Source organism: Gracilinanus agilis, chromosome 2 (genome assembly GCF_016433145.1).
Source record: "Gracilinanus agilis isolate LMUSP501 chromosome 2, AgileGrace, whole genome shotgun sequence".
Classification (NCBI taxonomy): Eukaryota; Metazoa; Chordata; class Mammalia; order Didelphimorphia; family Didelphidae; genus Gracilinanus; species Gracilinanus agilis.
In genome coordinates this window covers 225,440,105-225,464,917 of record NC_058131.1, presented here as the reverse complement: position 1 = coordinate 225,464,917, position 24,813 = coordinate 225,440,105, and the positions used below count along the sequence as shown (strand labels likewise).

At 37.9% G+C, this 24,813-nt stretch overlaps 1 protein-coding gene across 3 annotated transcripts in view; it reads right to left on the bottom strand.

Moving 5' to 3' along the window:
• Positions 1 to 22,816, bottom strand: part of MEMO1 (mediator of cell motility 1) — a 130,310-nt gene extending 107,494 nt beyond the window's left edge. For 2 of the 3 annotated variants that reach the window (XM_044663697.1, XM_044663698.1), the window contains exon 1: positions 22,542 to 22,678. In XM_044663697.1, coding sequence (XP_044519632.1) covers positions 22,542 to 22,602 — 61 coding nt within the window. In that variant the 5' untranslated portion in view covers positions 22,603 to 22,678. Of the gene's footprint in view, positions 1 to 22,541 lie in introns of all 3 variants that reach the window. The other variant, XM_044663699.1, reaches the window with a different exon arrangement.
• Positions 22,817 to 24,813: the final 1,997 nt, after the last annotated feature.

Genomic DNA, 24,813 nt, shown 5'->3' with positions numbered 1-24,813 from the left:
TGCCCCCTGGTGGGTGCTGCAGCAATCCAGGGAGGTGGTGATGGCCACAGGTGCATTTATCTTTCCTATTAATTGCTATTAAATTTTTTAAAAATTAATTTCCATGGGGCTAAGTAATATTTTTTCTGGAAAGGGGGCAGTAGGCCAAAAAAGTTTGGGAACCACTGGTTTAAAAGCTTTCAAATAACCTGGCCTCCAACTCTCTTGTCTTCTAACACCTTATTCTCCTCCACATATTCTGCAATCAAGTTGGCAATGGCGTTCTTACTATTTCTCAACCAGTTACTCAATCTCTCAACTTAAAGCATTTTCATTGACTGTCCTTCCAGACCCGAATTCTCTCCTACCTCATCTCCTGGCTTTCTTGGCTTCCTTCAAATCACAGCTAAAATCTCATCTTCTATATAAAGCTTTCCCTCATCTCCCTTAACAGTTATTTCCCTCTGTAGTTTAGCTCCAATTTATCCTATCTGTATCTATTTTTCAAAGGGTTGTTGGTATGTTGTTTTACCCATTAGACTGTGAGCTCCTTGAAAGCAGGACTGGATTTGGGACATTTCTTTGCATCCTCAGTGCTTACTACATTGCCTGACTTGTTGACTAGACCTGAATGCCAGTATAAAATATCCATTATGATTTGAATCGAATGGTAAATTTGGGCAGTATGAATTTTAAAAGATAAAAGTGATAAGGGCAAAGACAGAATCTGAAAGTGACAGAGATTTGCAAGAAATATTTCTGACTCCTCCCACTCAGTCAAGAGGTGTCAGTGAAAGTATATCCAGTGATGGAGAGCTCGGACAGGAATGTAGTGTTGCCTAAGTGACTAATACAGAGATAGGAGGAGTAACAGGTGGTAGTGATTGCTAACTAAACTAGTAGTAATGGATGACAGATCAATTACAGTGCTCCTTGGAGGCAGGAATTGTTTTTCCTTCTTTGTTTTTGCAATGCTTATTATTAGCACTGTGCTTGGCACACTGTAAATGTAAAATAGCCACTGACTCATGGGACTTAACCAAGTTCTAACAAAAGCTTGTTTTAACAATTTAAGAAAACCTTTGAAAAATACATTAAACACAGACCAAAAAAAGCTAAGTTAACAATGAATTATATTTCCACTGAGTTATCAAGAGGGGAAGAACTTATTAATTTCTTTTTTAAATCACTGCTCTTTGGATCACTATTTTCTTTTAATTCAAAGCTTTATAAAGTTTGAAATCAAGCTATCTAGACCAATTTACTACTTTCAGACATATGGAAAATATATGTGTGTGTGAATATATGCATGTGTATGCAAATACATATTACATATTTATATATGCACGTGTATACATATATACACATTTAAGTGTTTGGTTTGGTCTGTCCACAATTTCATTCACGTTTTTTTAATCACCTACTTGCTATATGTGCAAAGCACTACAACAGTCACTAGGGATATAAAGATAGGAAAGAGTATATAACATCATGGAACTTACACTGTACTGAGATAATACCCTTTGGACACAAGTAAAATAAAAGAAAAATGGAGGAAGTTGAAAACAGGAAAAATATAAGAAATCAGGGAAAGTATCAAAAATGGGGCACCGGGGGGCAGCTGGGTAGCTCAGTGGAGTGAGAGTCAGGCCTAGAGACAGGAGGTCCTAGGTTCAAACCCGGCCTCAGCCACTTCCCAGCTGTGTGACCCTGGGCAAGTCACTTGACCCCCATTGCCCACCCTTACCATTCTTCCACCTATGAGACAATACACCGAAGTACAAGGGTTAAAAAAAAAAAATGGGGCACCAAAGATGAATTTTAGAGAAAGATTAGGCTTCTGACATGTAAAAAAGAGTAGAGTATAATAGACAGAAGGAACAGGTCATTCACATACAAAGAGTTCTGGAGTTATCAAATTCTGAGAAAAACTGCTAATCTACTGTGTGACAAGCACACTGAATTCATGAAGGAAAGTAATATAAAATAAGAGAAGCCAGAATAAGTCCTAAATACTCTTCTAAGACAATCAGGATATTTTAACCTATACACAATATAAACCAACTAGAGGTTAGTTGGCAGTAAGTCCTTATTAAAGTATCTACTACATTTAAGGCAGTGAAAACACATAGACAAAACTGAACAGCCCCTGTCTTCAATGAATCTATATTCTACAGGAGAAACAACATATGCTCATGTCAGTATAAATAAAGCCATATTCAAAGGAAGTAAAAGGTAATTCTGGGAAGGAGACATCAGTGGCTAGGGGAATCAGGAAAGGCCTGATGTAGGAAGTAGCATTTGAGCTCAGCTTTGAAGGAAGTCATGATTCTAAGAGCCAGAAGTGAGATATCCCAGACATATGGGGCAGCCTATTTAAAAGTGCAGAGGAAGAAACTGGAATGCAATGTATGAGGAACAGAAAGAAAGCCAGTTTGAGTTACTAAAGAATATATGAAGGTGTATAAGACATAACAAAACTGGAAATGTAGGATAAAGCCATATTGTGAAGAGCTTCAAATGCCAAATAAAGGAGCTTTATTTTATACTAAAGTGAATTGGGAGCTTATTAAGCAGGGAAGTGGCATGGCAGACCTATGCCTTAGGAAGATGATTCTGGCAGCTATGTAGACAGATTTGACCAAGGAGAGACTACAGTAAAGGAAACCAATTAGGTTATTATAGAAGTCCAGGTAAGAGTTGATGAGAACTTGTAATATGGTGCAATGCATGAATGGATAAAATGAGATACAGTGAGGAAATGTAGATGCAGAATTGACAAGACTTGGCATCTGAATGGACATTAGGAAAAGGAAGGGGAGAGAGAAGAACTTAAGATTTAGTGGCTGAGCAGATGGTGATTCCCTCAACAGAAATAAGGGATTTTGAAGGAGAAACATATTTAAAGAAGATAATAAATTTTATTTTGAATGTAATGAGTTTGAGAAGTCTAAAAGACATTCTATGGGGAAACTATCCGATAGGCAGATGACAATGCAATGTAATTCAAGAGAAAGAATTAGATGAATAGATGAATAAACAAGCACTATTAAGTGGTTACTATACACGCAACTAAGCGGCAACATAAATAATGTGCCAAGAAGAGTCCAAATCCTGCCTCAGACACTACCTATGTGCCTTTGGGGCAAGTCACTTAACCTGCCTTTCCTTATTATAACTGGGAAAATATTATCACCTACACCTCCCCAGTTGTGAGGGTAAAATGAGAAAAAACTTGTAAAGAATTTTGCAAACCTTAATGAGCTATGTAAACGATAGACATTATTATGTGCCCAGCACTGGGCTAGGCCATAGGGCATTGGAACCCAAGTACATAGAAGAAAATAATTCCAACTTGCAAAAGCTTATATTCTAATGGAGGAAGAGAACAAGTCCATTTAAAAACACATAAGGAATAAATATGAAATTAATAAAAAAACAAATATAAACAAAGAAATTAAATATAAGATGATCTGTGAATGAGGACAATAGCAGATGAAGAAATCAGAAAAGGCTTCATATAGAAGATAGTACATGAGCTGCATTTTAAAGGAAGACAGGAAATAGGGAAGAGGGGATAAGATAGATGCACTGCATTCCAGGATTGTAGTAGAACAGCTAATACAAAAGCAACAAAAGGGGAAGCAGAATGTTTTCTGGGAGGAACAAAAACAGGCCAGATATGAGAGTCTCCTATGTGGAAATATTTCATCCAATGGTAACTGATAACCTCAAGACAGTATATAGAGAAAGAAAAGAATTCAGGATAGAACCCTAAGGAACAAACACCCACACCATAAATTAATTGTGATATAGGAAAAGAGACAGAGAAACAGTCATTAGAAATATAGGGGGGGGAAAAATCACTGGAAATGTCGATGAGGAGGGGAAGCTCAGTAATATCAAAAATTACAGACAGATTAAGGAAATACAGGACTGAGAAAAAGCCACTTGATTCTGCAAGTTAGAATTAATTGTTAACCCTAAGAGTACAGTTTCAATGAGTCAAAAATAATGGGTCAAAAATAAGATTGTAAGAGACTAACACATGAATAGTGAGAAAGTGAAATTCAGAGCATAGACCATTTTTTCCTAAGAACTTACAATTGTAAGGACAAAGAAATAAAAAACTTGTCTATCCATGCCCTTATTTCATGACTATTCAGACCAGACTAACTTGTTTTGTAGTTCTGAAACTATACTTCCAAGTGAGCTTGTCTTTTAACTTCCTGCTACTGGATAAGCTAAGCTGACAGGCATATCTAAAGGTCAATAAAAACTGGACACCCTTCCCTTGCCCTCGCCTAGATATCAATGACATGATGATGATAATGATGATGAAGAAGACAATAACAACTAAGATTTATTAGTTAATAAGATATATTAAGATTATTTAGGGGTATATTGAATCAATCAACTTGTACCACTTAAAGTAACAAGATGCTCTATACTCTTGAAAGAATACAGGTCAGAACTCCACTGCCCAATGAGTCAATCAAAAAGACTGAACTTGGTATGAAAAGTTATTAAGAAGGAGCAAAATCATCCAACAATTGGATAAATTAAATGATGCTATCACTGAAGTGCAATAAAACTGATTAAAAACTCAGACACACCCTGTGGAGTTTAGATGAAATAACAAGCTAATTCAGATTCCAGCATACCAGTGTCAGGTCAGCTTAGTGATGAACAGAATTTCAGCCAAAACTTGACAGGAAAAAGAGAAAGCCATTATCTCCTCACTCTCCTTTCCACAAACTAGAAAATAACCTTGTGAATATAATGAAGTTGGAAGCTTTTGGACTTCTTATAAACATCCTACCAGTGATCCTGGAACAGAAACAGTTGATGGCAGCATTGGTATGAAGAGCAAAGTAAACTATACACAATGAAAAAGGTGGCTTCAGGATTCTACAAGGAGCCCAATAGAAAGCCACATCATTCCTTAAGGGTAAATTAATGACACCCCCCCCCCCAATAAAGGGTAAATAGTACTTCTAGCAATCAGGAACTGTGAATTGCCCCTTCATCATGTGTGAATTGCCCCTTCGTCATGTGTCCTCTAAGTCTAGGTCCACTTCACCCTTGGACTCTGTACTTGTAAGAGGATGTCTCCCAGGTTGGGAAGATGTTTTGTTACAACTATCCTGTTTCTAAAAGTTAACTGACTGTCCAGCTAATTGAATTCAATTGAAATTCAAAGGGAAAGTATACTAATGGGGGCTCATAGCCTAGAGAACAAACTTCAACTCCTTGGAATTACTATCCCTACCCCTTCCCCAGCATCTTCTGGTGGAAGAATAACAGTAGGGACCAGACCAGTTAGCTAAATATTTACTGGATAAAAGAGCTCAGAGGCAATGTGCTATATATACATGGGGCTTCTTCTGTGACAAATATGGGGCCCTTCACATTTAGAGTGACCTAATAGAAAGATTGCCCACCTGGAACTCTAGTTATTGAGTAGTCTAGTTTCCAGGATGCACTAGAAAAAAATTAAGATTTTTTTTCCGTTGTTTTAGACCATAAATAAACGATCTGTTTTCTGATGTGTCTCTTTATAAATTAATCCAGTTTCTTTGTGATAACTTTTGTTTGCCTGAATGGTTATGTACAGATATCTGTTGTATTGCTATATCCAGTATTAGAACTGTAGCTAACAGATGTACAAATCTTGCACACAGAAAATAGTAGTGCTTAGCTCACAAATGCTCATTCTTTCTTTTTGCTTTTAAATAGCCATTCAGTAAACATTTATTAAGCCCCTAATGTGTGCCAAGCACTGGGCCAAGTGCTGGGGTTGTGAGAAGAGGCAAAAAAGTTCTTGCCCTCAAGGTGCTCACAACTGCTTACTTATGACTTGAGTCAAATTGCTTATCTGAGTTTTGTTTTGTTTGTTAACTGACAGCAAGGTCACAGGATAATGTTTATCTGCTGGCCTGTCAACTAATGCTTAATCCTCTTTTAGAACTCCACAAACACTCTCAAGAGCTTACCTGATGCTTCCCCTGTCTTCTCAAACTAAGTTTGCTTGTCCTATTTGGGGGCAAGTTTGGAATTCCATTAGGACTGCCTTGACAGTGGCAAGAATCCAGTAGAGAAATTTCAACTGCCCTTTTGATACAGGAACCCAGAAGAAATCTACCTGAACCTCCAAATGAACTGCACATTGGATGAGAAATTTGGGTGTTCCTTGCTTAGAAAGGGACATCTAAAGATTTTTGTCCAGACATCAGATGGATCTTATGCACTGAAAGAGTTATGAAAGTTTTCACCAAGGAACAATTTGGTTTGTCACCTAAAAACGAGGAGAGTGACTTCTAGTCAACTCCAGGTCCCTAATTTGGATAATTGGATAAATTCCAAATGCTCTGGATCACTACAGGAAATAGGTTTTCCTCAAAAAAAAAAAAAAAAGGCAGAATGATTTTCTTTTCCTCTTAAATTAGTTTACAATTAAACCCAGTCTATGTATACAAGTACAGAGTAGAAACGACCCTTAAGGGGCAGGGAAAGAACAAGAATTCCAGCTTCTGTAGAGTCAATGTATCAGTGCTACTATATAGTCAAATCAATTTGGCTTCTAACCTGGAGTGAGGAGGTAATTTTAAAAGTACCAAATCCCTGTGTGGAGAGCTCCTTGTGCTTTTTGAGTTCTATAAGGGTTAGACTTTCCTTCTGAGAAAAGCACCAACATAGAGATAACTACAAAGACTTTGCAAAATGATTATTTATTCAACTGTATCACTGTTAGTATGAGAGAATGTTAATGATCAAATCTCATTAGGAACTGTGTCATACAGACTTTTTCCTAAGACTTTTTTGGATAAAGTATGAGATAAGATATTAAAAAGGAATAAATCTTTCCAAGTTATCAAAAAACTACAACAGGATTTGGAACTAATAGATTTTGCCAAACACAATTCAGGAAATCTGCTGAGGACAGCAAAGTTAAAATAGAAGAGAAGAGGGTAAAGTGAGGGAGAAAAGGAAATTGCAAGGGGGACATAGAATATCAATGTGTAGATCATCCCAATCCATTTAAAATAACTAATGAGAAAGATGCATTTTAAACATTGATAGATTTATCAGGTCAAAACATGTTGTCGAAGCTATTAAAAATCCTTACTTTTTACTTAAACATAAAGTCTTTAATTTAGAAGGAGTAAAAATGCTTTCCACTTATTGGATGAAAAGAAATATTGCTATATAAAAGTGCATTAAGAATGGATTAAAAGTCAGTAATGCCCTGAAGTTTTGGATAAAATAGCAAGTCAATTTGGAACCCAGAATTCCAGTGTCAGGCCAGCCTAGGGAGGAAAACAGCTACAGCCAAAAATTTGAGAAGGAAATCCAATAGGGAAGCCTCTATCTAACTGGCCCCACTTTAACAGAGAATGACCATGTGAATTTCAAAACAATAGAACATGCTGGACTTCCCACATTCTAGCAGTGCCTCCAAAACATCAATGTCTGATCATAGCCATCTAAATTGGAAACAGAAGATGACAGAGTCTAACTCTGGAAATAGCTTCATAGGTTGTTGAGCCCAGGTGAGAAGTATGTGTATTGGGCTTACAGGAGGGCCTGTGCCAACTAAGAACTTTGCAGACAGCTTCTTAGAGCAGTGGCAAAGTTTATTGGGTTAGGGTCTACAATTTATAGGGTAAATAACATAGAGGAATTAGGTAAGCCTCATAAAGAACTGCATGCAATAAAAAAAAAGCAGCTTTAGGACTTTAAAAGGAGCCCCACAGAAATATATACCATGCCTAAAGAAATATATATCCTTCCTAAAGATAACTTCATAAGAATCTTTTCAAAAGTGAAAAAAGACTTCTAGCCACCATGAACTGTGAATTACCCCTTTGCTACATTTGTTCTTTAAACTTGAGATTGTTTTCCTTGGAATTCTATACTGTGTGTACTTGTGGAACAAAAGCACATCCCCCAACAAGAGGGACTTTTCGTACCCACTGTTCTTACTATATATTGCTTTAATAAATACCTATTTAAGTATGGCTAATTGACATTAACTGCTAATGAACTGGGGAGTACAGGGAGGGAAAGCATACTCAATAAGAACTTGTGAGCAATAATACTAGGGGTAAAAAAAAAAAAAAAAAAGGAAAAAACACCTCAAGTTTACCCTTAGAAATAGTCAGCCACCATCTAGGGATTCTGCCTGTCAGTATAAACAGGGGTTTAGGAGCATAGCCTCAGAACTCCCCCTAAAATTAAAGTACTTTAAGGTATGCAAAGAAATTTAAATATCTCATTTGTTCTTCACACTGACCCACTGAATAAGGCATAGATGCTACTGTTATCTCCATTAAAGCAGAGCAAACAAAGGTTAGGTCATTTTCTCAGGGTTAGAAATTTTAGTAAGTGCATTTTTAATGCCCCATTTCAGGGTCACAATCATTTACCTTGATTGAGTTCCTTTCTACCTCTACCTCCCCTTACTTCAATACTAAAGTTACCATTCTATATACAAAAATTTGTAGGCATATCAGAATATTAACATAATTTATCTCTACTCAGCCAAATAATTGAGCATCAATAACAGTTTCTTAAAATACACATAAAAGATTTAAATTTAGCCCCAAAAATCCCATAAAACTGTATGTAAAAAATACATATGCAATCTTTTTCCATTCTACCTGGTTTGAAGTTCTCAGGAATGGATTTCTAATATAGACAGCTCTCTCTGGACAAACAATAAGCTTAAATTTCAGCAGGAGAGAGGAAAAATTACAACACAGTAAGACTTTATCATGCCCTTATGTGACAATGACAACATGCTATCAACTTCTCTCTGATGACTTCCTTCTACAAAAAGAGAAAAAAATGTCAAAATGAAATGGAATAAAGTAGTAATAATAATAAAGATCTTAAAAAATAACCATGTCATGGGTTGTGAATTCTCTAGAAAAAGATCAGAATTTAGCTCTACTACAGTGTCAGACTAAGAAGAAGAACAATTAAGCAAAAGAATAGCATAATAAAGATAAATTAAAGTAAGGAAGGAAGGAAAAGGAAGAGGGAGGAAGGGAGGAAGGAAATAATTTATAAAATATATCTGCCTAAAAATGAATGGCAAGAAGAAAAGTTATTCTCATAAAAAAAAAATGTCTGTTTCTAACAATATCCTCAAGTGGAAAAAGGAACAAAATTTGTAATTCTACATTCCACATTTAACAGTTGTTTTTAAATGGCAGCTATATGGAAGAATGGGATGTACAGGGAGAGAGTTAAGTAGGAGAAACCAATGAGGTTACTGTAAAAGTCTATGCAAGAAATGATTGGTCTGGTCTTGAAAAGAGTGAAGATAAGTAAGTGGATGGTTGTGGGGGTACAACTGACAAGATTTGGCAATGATTAGATGGGGGTAGAAAGAGCCAAAAGAAAAGATTATGAGTAATGTAAAACAACTCCAGGGTTTTGAACCTAGATGACTAGAATGACAGTGTTGCTGTCAGGGTCATAAAGAAGAAAGATAGGTTTGGGGGAAAAGCAGCAGTAAAAATGTATAGATAATGAGCAAAATGCCGAAACATGCTTCATATGGAAGGGACATTGGGGAGCAAATTAATCCCTGCCAGTTCTAAAATTCTATGACCTACACTAGCAGTTTTTATTTACATCCATAAGCACTAAGGAACATGTCACCACTTAGTTGTGCTTCAATTTTTTTTTAAACCCTCACTTTCCGTCTTAAAATCAATACTGTATTGGCTCCAAGGCAGAAGAGCAGGAAGGGATAGGCAGTGGGAGTTAAGTGACGTGCCCAAGATCACATTGCTAGGAAGTATCTGAGGCCAGATTTGAATCCAGGACCTCCCCATCTCTAGGCCTGGCTCTCAATCCACTGAACCACCCAACTGCTTCCCTCTGATTTTTTTTTAATTAAAAAAAAATGAACATTTTTTCTGTTAATTGGGCTACTAGAAAATTAAAATAAGTTCTATATGATCAAACCATTTTGGAATTATGCCAAATGACTAAAATGTCGAAATTCTTTGATCTAGGGGTCTCACTACTAGATGTACAAAGGATAAAAGAAAGTTTCTATATACCAAATATTTATATCAGTAGTTGCTTGTAATAGTAAAGAATTATTATTTTTAAAAAAATGCCCATTAAGTTGGGAACAGTTAAACAAATTGTGATACATTAATATATACCATAAGGAACAATGAATATGGTTGGTCAACTGGTCAAAAAGCATTCAATAAGTGATTCCTATGTTCAGGCTCTGGGCTAAGTTCTGCGAATACAAAGAAAAGCAAAAGGGGCAGTCAGGTAGTTCAGTGATTTGAAAGCTCCCGGGTTCAAATCTGCCCTCCACACTTCCAATCTATATAGCCCCAGGCAAGTCACTTAACACTAATTGCTGAGCCCTTACCACTCATCTACCTAGGAAATGATACTTAGTACAGATTCTAAGACAAAAGGTAAAGAATCTTTAACTACAGCAACGGAAATAACAGCCCCAATTTCAAGGTACTCACTGACCCCACTCCATTCTAATAGAAAAGATAACATGAAAACTACTGTCTATAAGATATATACCAGGAAAATTGGTGGTACGCTTAGAGGGAAAACACTCATTGAGAGGAATTAGGGAAAAGGCAGCTTGCAAAAAGGCTGGATGCAAAAAGGCAGAGCTCTCTTGAAGAAAGCCAGGAGGTAGAAGAGGAGAAAGGAGAGTATTCTAAACCCAGACACCGAAGCAGGGGAAAACGTTCTGCAAAATGAAGTAAGCAGCGCCAGAAAATTGTACACAACTATAACAATGTAAATGGAAAGAATAACAAAAAATAGAAAGTGTATATTGTAAAATTGCAATGACCCATGTTGACCTCAAAGAAGAGATATAAGAAAGTGTATATTGTAAAATTGCAATGACCCATGTTGACCTCAAAGAAGAGATATAAGAAGGCATCTCCCTCCTGTCTTTGCAAAGTGGGGAACTATAGATATGGAACATTGTATACAATGTCAGACTCAGCAGATCTGTTTTGCAGAAGTAGATTTTTATTCTTCTTTGTTAAAAGGGATAGGCTCTCGGAGAAGAAAGAGAAGGGAGAAAGCTATACTGGGAAATGAAAATGATGTGAAAATATTTTAATTATACACATTCTTCCTCAGCATTCAGAAAATCCAGTTTCTCTATAATACATATTATACAGGCAAATCCATTTATAGACATGCTGGCAAATCTATATTTGTCCCTAAACTGGTATCAGATAATCCCAATGGGATGAACAAACATTTTAGTTATTGCCTTTTGTAATATTTTGCATGTGATTTTATTTTTAAGTACAAAAGTTTTTTCAGATTTCCAATTCTCAAATACAATATTCTTGAAAAACTGCTTCAGCTACAATCAACAATATTAAAAGTCAATATCCTTACCAAAATTCTTGCTTTTTTCCATTCAATGAACTATACAAATCAATTGTGAAAAAATTTGAACATTTAGTTATAAACTGTCTCCTGTGAGGTGGCTGGTAAAATTTTTAATTACCATAAAAAAAAAAGATGATACTCAGAAAAAAATACATAACAAAATTTAGAAGCTATATTAAAATTAGTTTCTCCAAAATGGTCTAAACCCTATAGGCCACATCTGGATCAAGTATTTACAATTTGCTTTAATTTATGGTTTTGCCCCAAGTTAACTGTAGGCTCTGTCTAAAATGAGAATTAGCATTACTCACATTTATTTACATGGTGCTCTATGTTTTACAAAAACTTTCTCACGATAATTTTGAGAGAGGACAGTTGAATGCCAACTTCAATAAATAAAAAATTGTGATCACATAGCTATTAAACACGTCTGAGACAGGAATGGAAGCTAAGTGTGATTCCAGGTGTAGCAGGCTATCTACTAAGGCATGTTGCCACAATGTACCCTCATTTCTAAAGCCCAGAGCATATTAAATAACTTTTAAAATGCATATAGAATTGAGAATAACATTGCTCTAGAAATAAGATGACCCGCATTCTGGTCCTACTTTGCCACTAACTAAAATAGACATCTGTAAAAGTCCTTGTTAACTCAAAGTGATCCATATTCTACCAGTGACCATTTTTACATTCAAAGCTCAGAAATGTTGACTTTAATAAGGATATAAATTCTAATTCAACCTCAAGTAATTCAGTCCCTTCATTAGTATTCCCAAAATAGTAGAGTGATACTTCCCTGAATATAACTAATCTCTTTCCATTATATTTTGCAAACCTTAAGTATTAACATAATATTTGTAAATGCCTACTATTTTATTGACTCAAAGTAGATTTCATTTTTATATATAGCTCAAGAAACTGAAAAATCTGAAATGGGATAAAGGTATTTATTTCCTAGTTTGTGTTTAAAAAAAAAGAGTCCTCAGCATGTTGAAAGGGTCCTGCAACAGATTTATGGGAAGACTTGGATAAGAATCCCCCAAAATAGTTAAGCATGGATTATGATGGTTGGAGAGAAAATCCAAATCAATGAGACTTGCAGAGATCCCCGGAAGTACTGAAAAAGGTTTAAAAAAACAACAAAAAAAAACAAACCTTGTTCTTTCAGAACACCACTAGAAACTTTCACTCTGGGAAAAAAAGGAGAAGGAAAAGGACTAATAACAGTAATTGCTCTCATTTATAATATTTCAAAGTTTTTGAATTGTTTAAACTATATTATCTCATTTGATCCTCAAAACATGAAGAAAACACTTCAAGGAATTAAATGACTTGCCCATAATCCCCAAACTATTTCCCCCTTGATAGCTTTTTGTTATTTTGTGAGGTTATAGGATATGTGTCATAAATAAGATTCAAACCCAGATCTTTTCTGAATCCAAATTCAGCCTGCTTTCTGATAATCATCTCTTGATTACTAATATTTTTTGTATCAAACCTAACAGTTTCCAAAGCACCTTCACATAGTTCTCAGAACAACCCTAAGAAGAAGAAAAGAGGCATTGATATATCCATTTCACAGATAAAGAAGCTGAGACTCAGAAAAAAGCTAAGTATCTTGACCAAAGTTACAGAACTAACATGGTAGAAGAGGACTAAAATCTAAATTTCTTTGACTATTCACAAACTCTTTTTTTGTCTTCAGGGCGGGCAAAATGTAAAGAAATATGTGACACAAAAGGAAAAAAAACAAAGATCTTTAGTTAGAAATGAATTTTTGAATTTTCTAAGTCACTAAATTCTACATAGTGTCTTTTCTCAGCTGAGTTGCTCAGAAAAGTAGTAATATATTTTACTAGACAGTGGTGTTCCTGTTAATCAGAAACCATAAAACTGTTCACAAATTTCTTACAACTCCTTGAAACAAAAGACAAATCCATATGCCTAAAAATACAAAAAATTAATGGGGGTTTTAAGCTCAAGAATTTGTGTCCCCCCAACTAAGTAATTATTTTCAAAGTAATCAAGTAAAATAAAAGCAACTAAAGAAGCATCTTTGCTATACATCATTGCTCTTGTGCCCTCAAAAATCCAGGTCCTCCCTCAACTGATGAGGACCACAACTCTGCCTTGCTTTTTCATTCTGTGATTCTTTCCTTATTATAGTTCCAAAAATTATCTGAGATCTTCCTTTGTTTTCTATAGCATTTCAGGAATACCAATGCTGTTACTCAGCCTATTGCTATATGACCATTCCTCTATTTCTAGTTATGCATAGCCTTAATGATATCTTTTAAAATACTCATCAATCAAATCATCCTTGATAATGTTACAACCCATTTCTACCCATCTAATATATTTCCATAACCCTTTGAACTGAATATCTAATTCTGTCAACACCATGATGTTCCACTTTTCAGTCACACAGCATCACTGGGAGAATAGTGATATTTTAAAAAATGGTTCTGGAGAAGGGAGTATCTGAGGATGGAAAATTTTCCAAAATTCATTCAAGCCCAATAACTTCCCCTTCTATTCAATTCTGGCTAATATCTATTGAGAGGAGGCACAAGCAGAAGGAGGGAGGGAGAGAAATAGAGAAACAGAAGAAGCAGGAAAGGGGTGAAAGAGAGAGCGAGGAGGGGAGGAGGGGAAGAGAGAGAGAGAGAGAAACACTAATGGGTCAAATTAATGGATTGCCCATTTAACTGCATACCCTACTCTAGCCAACATGAATTCTTCTTCCCTTTATTTTTCCCATGTGTACTGCTCCTCTAAACAGCTGTGGATCTCACTGAGGCAGGCAGCCCTGCAGTGTTCTGACCATTACAATGTCATCCACAAAAAGGAACATCTGAAGAACCTTTCTTCTAACTACACGATGACTAGATAAAACCAAAATCAACACCAAATTAGAAAAATGAATAAAGATGAGTCAATACTATATACAATTATATCAGCTCCAAATTTAAATAAGCATTAATGACTTAAATTTTTTTTAAACCCTTGTACTTCGGTGTATTGTCTCATAGGTGGAAGAGTGGTAAGGGTGGGCAATGGGGGTCAAGTGACTTGCCCAGGGTCACACAGCTGGGAAGTGACTGAGGCCGGGTTTGAACCTAGGACCTTCTGTCTCTAGGCTTGACTCTCACTCCACTGAGCTACCCAGATGCCCCAATGACTTAAAATTTTAAAAAAGGCAAAAATAAAGATATTGACTGAGATAATTAATATACCATAAAATTAATTGCCATGAATTATTAACTACCATCAAAAAATCCCTACAAGTTCAGAGACTTCTTCAGCCAAGAAAATCTCTTTGCCAATAGGTTATACATGAAAGTTAGGAGCAACACCAATTGGGAGGTTAAGCTATTTATAATCTGTTCCTTATTCAGTCATATGGGTCTCTTAGTGACCCCTTTCTGGAGTTTTCTTGACAAAGATACTAGGATGGTTTGCCATTTCCTCCTCTATCTCATTTTACAGATGAGGAAACTGAGGCCAACAGGATTAAGTGACTAATCTTACACAAAGCTAGGAACTGTCTGAGGCCACTTTGAATTCAGATTTTTCTTGACTCCAGGCCAGAACTCTATCTACTTACTGTGCCACCTAGTTATATTCTATAACCTCACAAAACAACAAAAAGCTAACGAGGAGGAAAAAATAAATGCTATATTGTTAGGGTTATGTTTTTGTTTTTGCTTTTTTGTAAATTAAGCATAAAAATATAATGTGAAAGCACCATATGCTACCAGACTGGATCATATATTTTATTTCACAAATTTCTAACCAGTATATTTGGTATGCTACACTGAACATAAGTGTTCCCCAGAGTTAGGCATTCAAGTTCTTTCTAAGAAAGTCAAACATAACTCATATAATCTTAGATTGTCATACTCAACAGTTTCTGTAAAAGAATCATAATAAGGAGAGATATGATGCAAATTATATACCATATAAGATAAACATTTTATTTTACTTCAATTAATTACCTCTCCTGATTTGCCTATTTATTAAAATTAACACAGAAAATCACAAATACATATCTAGGGGGCATCTGGAAGTTAAGGGTTAAAAAAACAAACAAACAAACAAATACATATCTACCTCTACCTCTAGAGAATCCTAATCCTCAACAACTAACTCTGAGTGTCCCGAAGGCTCTACTACCCTGAGCCCTCCTATTCTGCATCTGTACTATTTCACTTGGTGATCCCAGCAGATCCCAAGGATTGAAGTATCTCATGCTAATGAACCTCAGATCTATTTATCTAAACCAGCTAGGACTCCTTCAGGGCCTCTAGTCTCACCTCTCTAAATGCCTATTAGGTATCTCAAATCAGATGTTCTTTTTTTTTTTTTTCAGAGGAAAGATGTTTTATTTTCTTTCATCTCCCTTATAAAAACTCAAGTTAATGTGACAAGTTGTTCTATTTTTTTATGTCCATAAACTAAATAAAAGACAAAATGGCACAGAATTAAACTGAGTAACATTATTATAAATAAAGAAAATCAGATCAGTCTTCAATAGCTCCAGAGTGCACTGCATTTTAAACTCAAAATGTCCAAAACTGAACTCTTTCCCTGCAAACCCTCCTTCTTCCTAAGTTCCCTTTTATTATTAAGGATACCATCATCCACCCAGGTTCACAACCTAAATGTCATCCTCCACTCTCACTCAGGATATTCAACCTACTGTCAAGTCCTACTGATTCTACCTTCATAACACCTGTGGGATCCAAAAAACCCCTTCTTTACTCTGACATTGCTACACCCTGTCATAAGCCCTCATCACCTCATACCTGGACAAGCAAAAGTCTTCTGGTTTGGACTTTGCACTCAGCTGTCCACATAATCTTTTTAAAGTACAAGTCTGTTGCACAAAAATATGTATAGCTGCACTCTCTGTGGTGGCAAAAAATTGGAAAATGAGGGGATGCCCTTAGATTGGGGAATGGCTAAGCAAATTGTGGTATCTGTTGATGATGGAATACTATTGTGCTAAAAGAAATAATGAACTGGAGGAATTCCATGTGAACTGGAATGACCTCCAGGAATTGATGCAGAGTGAAAGGAGCAGAACCAGAAGAACCTTATACACAGAGACTGATACACTGTGGCACAATCGAATGTAATGGACTTCTCTACTAGCAGCAATGCAATGATCCAGGACAATTCTGAGGGACTTATGAAAAAGAACACTATCCACATCCAGAGAAAGAACTGTGGGAGTAGAAAAACTGAAGAAAAACAACTGCTTGATCACATGGGTCAATGGGGATATGATTGGAGATATAGGTCACCCTAATGTAAATATCAATAATATGGAAATACGTCTTGATCAATGACACATGTAAAACCCAATGGAATTGCTTGTCGGATGTGGGAGGGGGTTGAGAGGAGGGGAGGGAAAGAATACGAATCATGTAACCACAGAAAATTTTTAATTAGTAAATTTAAACAAATAAATAGAGTACAAGTTTGATTCTATCACCATCCCCTCCTAATCCACCCTACCCCACCCTCATTCAATTCTAGTAGTTCCTGATCATTCCAATATCAAATATATAAATCTATTGTTTGTTTTTTTAAGTCTTTAATAACTAGGCCCCTCCTACCTTTTCAATCTTTTCAGTTTATTCTCCTCAATATATAATCCAGTGACACTGGGTTCCTTATTGTTCCTTGCATAAGACACTACATCTCCTTACTCTGTTCCTATTTTCACAACCTATCCCCCAAACCTGAAATTCTTTCTCCTTACTTCTGCCTCCTGTCTTCTCTTCAAGTTTCAGCTGATATCCTGATCCCTCTTAATACCAGCACTGTCCTGATGCTAATTATCTCCAACCTATCCTGTCTATATCTTGTCTGTAAATAGTTATTAGGTTATGAACTCCTTGAAAGAATGGCCTGTCCTTGCCTTCTTTGTATTCTCAATGTTTAGCACAGTAACTACATATAGTAGGAGCTTAAATAAATGCTTGCTGATGACTTGACATTTCGTAAGATATAAAAATTTTAATTTTTAGTAAAATAATTTATAAAAGTTAACACTGATGTAATAATATTCATGTTTTCCAAAGCGTTTTCCATACTAAAACCCAATAAATGAGGTAGAATGTGCAAGTATTATTATCCCCATTTTATCCAAAAGTACACCAGGTAACTCAGCTAGTAAGAGAATGAAGACTCTAATAATCCAAGCCTTCTGACCTCAAGTCCAGCACTCTTTCCATTAAGCTAATCTTTCAACTGATTTACTATTACCCTTCCAACTCAAAAATTTTTTCTTTCTGTGTACTTAAAAGTTTTTCTTGCTGTTTTTTGTCAACAAAAATAATCAATGTGCTCTAATTCTTTATCCAGTCATCTTATTCCCTCAGCCCTATATCCTATTAGTGACCAAACTCTTCTTTAGCAATATTTCTTTTATCAATTCCTCCTTGTCTTTTCCATCCCCATATTTGCCACTGTGTTCAAGTCATTATCTTACATGGTCTCTATGTCTCCAGTCTCTATCTCCTCTAGTACATATTGCACATTACTGCAGGTTAATCTTCCTTTAGTGCCACTTTGAGCAAGTTATTCCTCCTGTCCAAATGTTTTTCCACAGCCTACAAAATAAGATCCAAACTCTTAAGCCTGACTGACATTCGACAGCCTCTACAATCTGCAACCTTTTGAGCTTCATCTCACACTATGACCCAAAATGAATACTCTGTTTATGCATGACTCCTTTTCCATCCTGAGTATCCAGAATCTTATGGGCATTGATTTATAGACTCGTAGGATTTATAGCCCATCTAATCAACACCAAATTTCATAGTTGGGAAAATAAGGAACAGCAAGATTAAGTAATTTTCCCAAATTTACACAAGTGGTAATGGACACATTTGAAGACTGACTCCAAATCTAGTCCTTTCTATCTTAATTCAAGCAAAAAATGAAAACATTTTACTTGAAACATTTATACTACAGAAAACAGAAAATTGTGCTTGATTTATCTGAATTTTACACTTATAAACACAAATATTTTGGGTACCAACAAGACAGAATTCTGTACTAGAGTACTGACAGAATCAGAAAAAATTAATTCAAGTCCAAAATCTTAAAAATCTAAGTCAAAGCTATATGACTATAATCAAGTCACTTAACTTTTCCAAGACTGTGCATCCTCTTCTGTTAAATAATAAAAATTACTTATACCAATAAAAATACTTAATATTATCTCAAATTATCTCAAAAAATTATCTCTAAGGAAAGAATGTCTATTAAAAGGCTACCTTCTTTTAAGTACATAGTAAAATAAGCTATTATTATGAAGCATTAATCAACTATTACAATAGTCTCTTTTTAGGGGGCAGCTGGGTGGCTCAAAAGATAGAGCCAGGTGTAAAGATGGGAAGTTCTGGGTTCAAATCTTATCTCAGATACTTCCTAGCTAGGTGACCCTGGGCAAGTCACTTAAACCCTATTGCCTAGCCATTACCACTCTTCTTCCATGGAACCAATACTCAATACTGATTCCAAGACTGAAGGGCTTAAAAATTTTTTTTGACAAATTCTCTACAGAAATAGTAAATAAGTAACATCTTAATTTTAACAAAAAGCAATATATGTAAGTTCTAATCCTGATCCTATGATTTCAGAAGACAAATGTAAATTAAAAATAAGCATATTGTATAGATTCTGTGCTAACCTTTCATCTACCTGTTTACTAAAAATCATATAATTTTTTTAATACAAAAAAATGTTTAACTTTGTCCTCTATAGAATTCATATAGTCAATTTCCCAAACCATTTCATTGGCATCAAGGAAAACAAGTTTTTATCTTAAAATTTTAATGAAATTATAATATAGTTAATTGTCAGTAAAAAGATGTAATATTACATTTCATAAACTAAAAGATCTTAGAGAGCTATTCTTAAAGAACAACAGTAAAGAAATGGACATTTCAAGTCCAAATTCTAAGTTGCTATATATTATGAACCTGCTATCAATAACCTAATGATCATTCATTAATCACCTATTATGTGCCAGGCTCTGTTCTAAGAAGACAAAACAGTTTCTGCTTTCAAAAAACTCTCAGTCTAATGAATGAGACAACATACAGACAACAATAACAAACAAGATACACATATATGCACATGCAATAAACTGGAAATCTTTGCCAGAGGGATTCCTCCAATAATCTATAATATCTGACATTACAATAATAATCTATAATAAATGGCAAATGGCATTTAAAGCACTTTATCTCATTTGAACTTCACAAATCCCAATAAAACGGACCCTACAAATGATAGGATTTCCAATTAACAAGTAAGAAAACTGAGGCTTAGAGAACTTTGTCAACCAGAGGAAGAATAGGGCTGTGGAAAAAGCCCTGGATTTGGGGTCAGCCAAAAATCCAACTCCAGTTCTGCCACTTAAAATCTGTGTGACCTTATGAAGTGGAGCTCTCTGGTACTGAAGGGCTTGAATTAGATGACCAATGGTCACATAACTACTGACTGAATCAGAATATGAACCCAGATATTCCAGACACCATTTCAGCACTCTATCCAAAAGAAGCTAGAAAGTCAAGTGCAGCTTTTAATGTAAAACTATCACACACAACCAAAAGAAAGTGTTAATCACTTAGAAAATTCTAAGAGAAAGTATCAAATAGTGAAAATAGTCTCAATAGTAAGAAGAACTGGATTCAAGTCTGGTCTTTGACAATGCCTATGTAAGCCACAAGTCATTTAACCTTTAAAAATCCAGGTACTCTTAAGACTAAGTTGCTGAACAGGTGCCTATATGAACTGTTTAAGGAAATTTCATCATAACTTTCTTATGCCAATAAAAACCCCAGTCTAACCCAAAATTTTTAAAAAATAGAAATATGTAAAATCTGACAAAAAATAAGTTAAAAAATCTTGTCCATAAGGTCAATACTGAGAACCTGACTCTTTTTAAAATGTAAAAAGAGAAAGCCTAGACAGCTATATGGGTAAAATGTTTACCCCATGAAAGATGATCATTTCAAATGTCCAATTTGTTTAAAAAAATGTTAACAGTCTAGAATAGCAAATCTCAAACTTTATGTCCTTAGGAACCCATCAGGTTTTTAAAAGTTATTGAGAAAGAATTCTTGCTTATGTGATTATATTTATCAATATCTGCCATATTAGAAATTAAAACATCTTAATATTATCTTGAAAATAGATTTCTGATCTCTGAAAGGATCTCAGGGGCCCCAGACCACATTGAGAAGGAAGCTCCAAAGGGAGAACTGCTAGTCTAGAGGTCTGAACAGATGCCCTGCAGTTTGGAACACTCCAAGTTTCCAAATTCTGTTCTGTCATGCTTCTCACTGGCTTATTGCATGGCGATGGGGGTATCATTGAACTTCTCTGCATCTGTTTTCCCATCTGTTGAACAGGAATAGCACAACTGACAATCTCAGGTTGTGAAAATCAATTAAGTGTTTATGAAGTACTTTAAGGTTTTTAAAGGAAAAGAAGAGTAATTATAAAAGATCATCTTTGTTCAACAATGAATCATAGATATATGCAAATCTCATCAGCACAATTTCTTCATATCTTTTTCATAACATCAAATTCTTAAATGAATCTGTCAGGTGTATTTATTAACTAGCTTAGCAAACTCTGAGTCCATAACTTTTCATAATCTCTGTTTTCCCAAAAACATGTCACCAACCCAATTACATATAAGGGTAAAAGTCTAGGATTCAATGAGAAATTATTAGCAATTCCAGCCAGAGCACCTGAAGCAAATAACTTTTTTTTTAAAAAGCACCAGAGAATATAGTAGTTTTAACAATGCATAGAAGATCCCTCTTTGTCTTACACAGAGCATACTAACATATTTGCTGATGAAAAAGAGTATGGACAGTTATTCACTTTAAAGTGCAGGAGGTTTATTCACTTTTTAAGCTGGATTAGTTTGTTATGTAGCTAGCCTTGGCAAGTGCAAGGGGCTAAGAGACTATGGAAGAGTGGAAAAGTGCTGATGCCACCTCCAGCTGCCCCTTGGGTGAATGACAGTAACAACAAAACAATGACAAAAGAACCAACAGGCTACCCCAGGCCTCGGCTTAACAATAATTCTGCCCCACCCCCAACAGACAAAGGTACTCGAGAAGAGAAGAGAAGAGAAGAGAAGAGAAGAGAAGAGAAGAGAAGAGAAGAGAAGAGAAAAAAGAGGCCTCTTGCAAATCCATTGCCACACCGCCAAGGAAGGGCACACTTCTTGGCAAAGGAAAGAGGATGGGAGAGAACAAGGTTCTCAACCCATCTGCTCTGTCTACACCCTTCACTCTAAGTCTTAGAGGAGTAGGGAAGGTGGCAAGGAGTAAGGAGGCTGACTCGCCCTCAACAAGCACAGGTAGTTTAGACAGGAGACTCCACAGTAGGAGGCGTAAGGGGGCAGGGGAAAGACTCCAAAGGGAGAGGGTTCCCCCGAGACTTGGGCTCTCGGAGGAGAAACCCAAAGTAATGAAGAGAAAGGGAAAAGGGAAGGTGTCTTCTCAGGAAGGTAGGCAGGCAGAGAAGTTCCGACCCTCATGTGTAAGAGAAAAGAGGGAAAGGGTCCTATCCATGACTCAGAAGGAACGAAAGATCTTCCCCAACCCCTGGGGGTAGAGGAGAATCTGTCCCTTCTCTATTCTTGGGGATAGGTGCAGTAAATACCCTATCAAAGGGCCAAGGCAGGGATACTGGCCCCTCTCCTGCCCCAATCACGGAGTAAATGGGAGGCCACGGGCAGGGCTCGAGGTTACCGACTATTCCGGCCCCAGCTTCCGGGGCGGGATCGGTCAGCTCGGCCTGAAGGTCGGAAAGAAAGGCGGGGGCCAAGCGGAATCAATCCCTGAGTAAAGAAACAGAAGAAAGAATGGTCCGAGCTCCACTTCCTTCCTTCCGTCTCCCACTCCCGCTTGGGCCGCCAGTCTCATCACGCCAAGCCGGGAGCGCCTCCGCTCGGGGCCGGGCCCGGCCCGCTTACTCCGCTCCTCCCCGTCGTGCCGTGCCGCGCCGCGCCCCGGGCCGCAGGGGGAGTCCTGGAGGCGGCTACGGCTGCCTGGCTAAGCTCCCCTCGGTCCGGTCCGGCCCAGGCCCTCCCTCCCTCCTACCTGAGGCTGTGTACCAGCTCCCGGCGTGACTGGCTTCCCGGCAGACCACTCGGTTGGACATCTTGGAACCTGTGCCGCCTATGGTGCACGAGGATGAATGAGGAGGAGGAGGCGGCGGCGGTGGCGGCGGCTGCAGGAACGGCTCAGGGAGGGGACGAGGCACCGCCGGCCCAGCCCAGGAGGAGGCGGCCGCGGGGAGGGGATCTACCCGGCCCAGGAGGAGGAGGAGGAGGAGAAAAAAAAGAGGAGGCGGAGGAGGAGGAGGAGATGATGGCGGCAGCGTCCCGGATCACCATGCACGCGGACGGCCTCCAGAAGGGGCCCGCGGCGGCCTCCCAGACCGCGGCAAAGCCCTGGCGCCGGCCCCCGGAGTCGCCACTTCTCCTTCTCGGGGGCAGGGCCCGCCACCTAGCCGCCCCAAAACCACACTGCCCCCCACCCCCCGCCCTCCGGCGGCGCTGCCGCTGGTGACCCCACCCCCCTGACTCCACTCCCGCCCCCGGCCCCGGCCCCTCCGCGGCTCCCCTCCCCCAGCGCGCCCCGGGCCAGGCCGGCGCGCCCCGCCCCGCCGCGCTCCGCCCCTGCCTGCGCCTGCCCTGCTGCCCGCGCCGAGGACCGAGAGAACCCGAACTACAGCCACTCAGGGATGCATCGGGGTCGGCTTGGGCCCCGGGAGGCAGCTAGCGTATACAATAATGGCCGGGACCCGGGCTTCAACTGAGGAGGTCAGGCTCGTGAAGAACCAAGACTTCTCACTCCCCACCCCCCACCCACAAGCCTAAGCTGCCCACTGAGCATGCCCAGCTGCTGATCTACAGAACGTGCGGCTCCTTGCTCCCCGGGCTGAAGGCATACTGAAGGCAAGGACCGAAGACCCTAGACTTAACCGGGGCCGTTAAACCATCCCACCGCAGGCCCCGCTCCCTTAGAGCAATCGTGCACTTTGCAGAAAGACGTACTTTGTAGGTCCACACTCCAGGGTTTTCATTTTTTCTTAACTTTAACCTGTGGCCACAAAGGAAGTTTATTGACATGAAGACAAAAGATGTGTCCAGTCTTAGAAGGATTTGTCCTCTTCTGTCTTCCTTTCACAGTGAGTTACTACAGTGCAAGGTTTCCAAATGAAAGCCCAGTGTACAAAGGTGGACCATGCGCTTTGGTAGAGATGCTCTTGACCCCCCACAAGTGGAGAAGTCTGGAAGCCACACAGCTTCAGCCAGAACACAGGTTAAAAACCAGAATAATGAAATGACAAATCCACTTCCACGAGTCAGACTTCTTTAGAACAGGAAAAAGCAGTGTAAGAAATTCAACTAAAAACATTTTTAATATTATTCTACTGATATTACAAAGAAACTCCGGTGCTCAACTCTTCTGCCTGATGCTTGAATCTATCACTTCTCTTTTTATGTGAGATTCCACCAACAATATTTTGTTATACTTAAAATCTAATTCACTTTATCTTTTCTGAGTTCCTGCCTTTTTGCTGGGATGAAATCCTCAGTGATTCAAGTATTTATCTCTTTTTTTCTTCCGTCTTTCCCCCTCAACCCCTAAATTTTGGGGAAAAATCAAAATCAATACAACATACCTACCTTTTACGTGGCAGCCTAAAAAGGCTGATTTACTATATTAAATCCTTTCAGATACCCCTCCAAAATCCAAAGAAAAAGACAAGCTCATTGAAGTAGGAAAGCCTTGTGACACCTACATCTCCCTTCCAAATAGGTCTCTCCTTTAAAGTCCTACAGACCTCTAAGGACAACTGAGCTTTGAACATTAATTTTGGGGATGACAGCTTTCTCCTAATAATCCATAAATGTATTTCTGGGCAAAATGGGGAATTACAGTAAAATTCTAATGGCATCCTGCTCTAGCAAAGAACCCTAAATGTCACCTCCACTGAAATGCATAATTTAGGGTTAGGTTTTTTATTGTTTTTTAAAGAAAAGTCTAGAATGAAATTACTTTCTCAGAAAGTTTTTTTCTTAGGGCAGATAGATGGACAGTAGAGAGCCAGGTCTAGAGTCAGGAGGGCTTGGGTTCAAATCTACATCAGGCACTTTAAGCTGTTACTCTTGAGGAAGTCACTTAACCCCCTTTGCCTGGCTTACCCTTCTTAGAGCTGTTACTAAGGCAGAAAGTAAAGGATAGGGGGCATCTAGGTGGCTCAGTGGATTGAGCCAAGCCTAGAATGGGAAGTCTTGGGTTCAAATCTGGTTTCTGACACTTCTTAACTATGTGATTCTGGGGAGTCACTTGACCCCCACTG